Here is a 5,042-nt window from a genome sequence, read left to right on the forward strand (position 1 = left end):
AGCTCAGCCCTCAGTTCCATCTCTGGGTCTGGATGAAGATCAGCACTTGCACTTGCCCGGTGTCATAGGTAAACCTGTGGCTCAGGAGCTTATGATATCTAGAGAGGCAGGGGAGGGGGGGGGAACAACCCCAGGCAGGTAAGGGGGTTGAACCTACTCCAAACCAGGAGCAGGCCCCAGCTCAGCCTGCAGAGGGCCCCGAGGGTGTGGAAGCTGCAATCCAACAGGAGGCACCAGCTCAGTTTCCAGACATTCCTCTGGAGGCTGAACCTCTTTCTCTGCAAGAGCAGTTGGCTGAGTCTCCTGAGGAGGCTGAAACTTCAGTCCTGCAGCAGGCCTCATCTCAGTCTCCACAGAATAATAAACCCACAGTTATACCACCAGGTCACAGTCAAGATCATCATTCAGTCTTGACGAATGTCCTTAAACCTGTGGGTCTGGAGTTTACCACAATACAGCCTGCTGATGTGGTGGGAACTTCTTCAATCCACCATGAGGATGCATCTCAGCCCTTAGTGCCAGTTAGTAATGAAGAACTTTCTGGAACCCAGCATGAGGTCCCAACTCTGGCTGTAGAACCTCCCGAGGCACTTGAACCTTTTCCAGTTCAACAGGAGGCTGTCAATCAATCTCCAGAACCTGCTAGAGATGAAAAACCATCTCCAGCCCAGCAAGAGGCCACAGCTGAGCAATCACAGGCTCCAGAGGAGATTGAAGCTTCTCTAACTGAAACTTCGCTAGCAGAGCAGGAAGCCCCAATTGAACTTTCACAGGCCATTGAAGTCAAGCCCTTTGTAAGTCATCAGAAGGCCCCAGTTCAGCTTCCAGCATCTCCTATGGAATATACCACATATCCTTTCCTTAATGATGAGATAACATTTTCACCTCTACCTCTGCATAAAACTCAGCATCCCATGGTGCCTAACACCAAAGTTAAACATGTGGCACTGGGGCTGGTAACTCCAGAACCCACTACAGAGGTTGAATATTCTTCAGTCCAGCAGGAAGACCTTATTCAGCCTCTAATTGCCACTGGGCAGGTTGAATTTCCTCCAACCCAGTCTAATCTTCTTTCCCAGCCTCCAGAACCCCATATAAAGTTTGAGTATTTTCCAGCCCATCAAGAGGCCATAGCTCAGGCTCCAGATACATTTAAGAAGGTAGAACCTTCTCCAGACCAGTTGGCAGAGCCTTCTTCGGCCTATCAAGAGGCCCCTCCTCAGCTTCTAAGGCCCCCTAATGAGCTAAAACCCTCTTCAGTCAAGCAGGCGGCCCCTGTTCAGTCTCCAGAGTCCCTTATGATGGTAGAACCTTCTCTGGCTCAGCAGAGGGCCCCATCTCTACCTCCAGAGCTCCGTGAGGAGATGGAATCACTTCCAACCCAGCAGGACATCACAGCTCTTCCCCCAGAACCACTTAAGAGGGTGAAATCTGCTCCAGTCAAACAAACGACCCCAAGTCAACTTTCAGAGCCACGTAAGGTGGTTGCAGCTGAAAGTCCAGCATCTTATGAGATGACAGTTCCAACATCAGGTCATCAAACTCAATCTCCAACACTGCCCAGTGTTGGATTTCAGCCTTTGGATCTGATGGTTACCATAACTCAAGAACCTACTATAAGGGTTGAACATTCTACAACCTTGAAGACTACAACTCGACATCCAAACCTGGTTCAGACTCAGTATCCAAACCTAAATGAAGTCACAGTTCAACCTGTGGATGTGGAAGTCACAATAACTTCACAGCCTACTACAGAGGATGAACTTGCTCCAGCCCTGCAGGAGACCCCAACTCAAACTGCTACAGAGGGTTTTGTACCTCGACCCACAGTATATCAAGAGGTGACAGTTCCAACAACACCAAGTCAGGGTCAATCTCAGTATCCAACATCACCTGGTGTCACACCTGAACATTTGGACCTGGGACTTACAGTTACTCCTGAACTCAGTATGGAGGCTGAACATTCTACAGGGTTGAAGGAAACTACGGCTCCTCCAAAGTACCCTGAGGTGGCACTTCCACATTCAGGTGGGGTTCAGGTTCAGAATCCAAACCTGACTGAAGTCACCATAACTCCACAACCTACTACAGAGGATCAACTTGCTACACCCATGCAGGAGACCCCACAACCTCCAACGGTAATTATTGTAACTCAACCCTCAGTAAATCAGGAGGTAACAGTACCAACAACACCAAGTCAGGGCCAATCCCAGTATCTAACCTCACCCAGTGTCACAACTGCACATTTGGACCTGGGACTTACCATAAGTCCAGAATCCAGTACAGAGCTTGAACCTTCTCCAGTCATGGAAGACACCCTAACGCAGCCTTCAGAACCTTCTAAGGAGTCTGAATCTCAGCCTGCAGCATATTATGAAACAATAATCCCAACATCAGCTCAAGATCAATCGCAGCATTCAGCATCTTCCACCATCACAGTTCAACCTTTTGACCTAGCACTTACTATAACTCCAGAATCTACTCTGGAATTTAAACATCCTTCAGCCGTGAAGAAGACTGTAGCTGCATCTAAGGAGGTTGAATCTCAATCTCCAGTATATTATGAAATAGTCCCAACATCAGCTCAAGATCAAGCTCAGCATCCAGTGTCGTCCAGCGCCACAGGTCAACCTTTGGACTTAGTGCTTACCATAACTGCAGGGATTAAACATCCTACAACCCTGCCAAAGACTGTAACTCCATATCTACACCAGGTTCATACTCAGCGTCCAACCCTACCCCAAGACACATCTCACCCTTTGAATCTGGAAATTACTACAAATCAGCCACCACGGTCTTCTGAGTCAGTTAGTCTGTCTTCAAAAACTCTGATGATGACTTCTAGAATGGATTTAAATGCGCAACCAGAACTGATCACCACTGTGAATGGCAACCTGTGTGATCTCTGTAGCTGCATAAATGAGACATTGTCATGTGTGGGTCTCAACTCAAAGCAGAAGCTCCAGCAAGTGCCTGTGCCAGACCCCAGCATTCACAATGACACCTTCACCGTCTTGTAAGTATCAGTTTTCCTCATTTGTTCTCATCCTGCCTGACCTGGCAGCAATTTCCTCTATGTCTTCCTGGCCCTTCCTCATCTTCCCAACCTATGTTGACTGACTTTCTGTTTTTACCTTTTGATTGTCACCGTTTCTTTATCTTCATTCATTTTACCGCTGTGCCCCTTCTAGTCTATTTCCTGTGATTGCCCTTAATCTTACTCAATTTTTATTTAGCCCCATGTTATTGTTTCTTAACGACCTCTGTTCTTCTCCCATGTTTGCTTTACAGCAGCTTCTCCCTCTCCCCATCTCATTAGTGATAATAGCACAGAGGGGTTAAGAGTGCGTTTTGGAGTCAAATTGCCTCCAGGAGTTGGAACCCATGCATGCCATTTATTAGTTTTGTGACTTTGGGCAAGTTATTTAACTCTTTGACTCAGTTTCTTTAACGATAAAGTGGGAATTGTAGTTACCATTCCATAGGATTGTTGTGAAATTTAGAAGAGTGAATATATGTAATTCGTATATCTCCGTCTGCTTACACATGAATGTTAGCTATCAATATAGTTATTATTCAGTCCCTCAGTTATATCCAGAACTCATCTCTGTCCCTGCTTTTCTATATATAGCACCCACTTTGTGTCCAGAGATAAGTACTGAGAGCCACAGATGTATGACATTGTCTCTAGAACGTGAAGATGATAGGAGTGAAAAGGAGAGTAAACATAAAAAGGGGAGAGGTATGATATATAATTAAGAAAAAAGGGATGTAGACCATGGGCGCTGTAACTCCTCAGACTGTGTAAGCACTGCCATGTGTGGTGGTCAGGGAAAGCCTGATGAGCTAAACTTTTACCTGGGCTTTGAAAAGTGCCTTTGGGGCCAGTCAGTGGTAAGGTTGTTAAGGTGCTAGACTCTCACATTGCCTGCCACGGTTTGAGTTCTAGATTTGATGACTTGAAAATCATATGTGGCACGTGTGTGTGTGTGTGTGTGTGTGTGTGTTTGTGTTTATGTGTGGGCCCAAAACCCTGGAGGAGAATGGAGAAGGATGGCCATCCCTCCGAGAGGTGATTTCTCACTTCCCCTCTCACCATCTCTTTCTTTCTTTCCCCAGCAAACACATGCAACCTATGTCAAAGACCTAAAATTTAAAAAAAATAAAAAATAAAAAAGAGTGTCTATCATTTGTTAAAAAAATTTCGGAGAACATCGTAGGCAAGGGCGTGGCCACAGGAATAATCAGGACTAGACAGATCAGTTTGGTTCCCAATAATTGGGTTGGGGAGCAATATAAGATATGATTATTAAAACCTTGAATATTAACTATAGAGGTTTGAAAGTTATCCAATGAGCTAGGAAGAGCCATTGAAAGTTTTCAAGCCCTGCCACCTGTAAGATAACCCATTACTGTTTGTGTGTGTCCTTCCGATCTCTGTCCTTTGCATTTGTTTCTAATGAGATAATACGTTAATTTTATTCAGTAATTTTCTTTACTTCCTTTGCAACATGTCTAAGATCTTTCCATGTCAACACATCTAGTTTCTAATCAACCTTAGAAACCCTACTGCTTTTTTTAAATTTTTATTTTTTAGGAGCTTTTTGCCTTAGGGTGCATGCACTCACTAGAGACAATGAGAAGAAAAGTGAGAAATCAACCCCCAGGGGGGTTGGCCACATAGCTGTCCCTTGTCCTCCATTCTTCCCAGATCTTGAGCACACATGCACATGTGTTCAGCATGATTTTCTTCTTCTTCTTTAGTTTATTTCCAAGAGAGATTTTTGCTATAGGGCACATGTGCTTGCCAAAGAGACAGAGAGAGAGAGAGAAACAGAAAGTGAGAAATCACCCTCCTCAGGTGATGGCCAGGCCACAATCCCTTCTCCTCCATTATCCAGTTAGGATCTTGGGCATGCATGCACACTTGCCCGGCATATGTTTTAAGCCGTCTGGTCTGGGACTTAAACGGCCGTCAACTATGTGAGTCCAGTGAGGTAAGTATTATGCCATTTGCTGGTCCAAACATCCAGCATGGTTTT

General features: G+C 45.3%; 1 protein-coding gene across 1 annotated transcript; it reads left to right on the forward strand.

Annotated features, from left to right (window-relative positions):
• Positions 1 to 102: 102 nt before the first annotated feature.
• On the forward strand, positions 103 to 3,055 carry LOC102500838 (leucine-rich repeat-containing protein 37A-like; the record flags this gene model as incomplete). Its single annotated transcript, XM_027767137.1, has 1 exon — positions 103 to 3,055. A coding segment is annotated over one exon (2,918 nt), but the record flags the coding sequence as incomplete, so codon positions are not given.
• Between the last annotated feature and the right edge of the window lie 1,987 nt (positions 3,056 to 5,042).

The sequence above is a fragment of the Tupaia chinensis genome, unplaced genomic scaffold (genome assembly GCF_000334495.1).
Source record: "Tupaia chinensis unplaced genomic scaffold, TupChi_1.0 Scaffold143941_1, whole genome shotgun sequence".
Taxonomy (NCBI): Eukaryota; Metazoa; Chordata; class Mammalia; order Scandentia; family Tupaiidae; genus Tupaia; species Tupaia belangeri.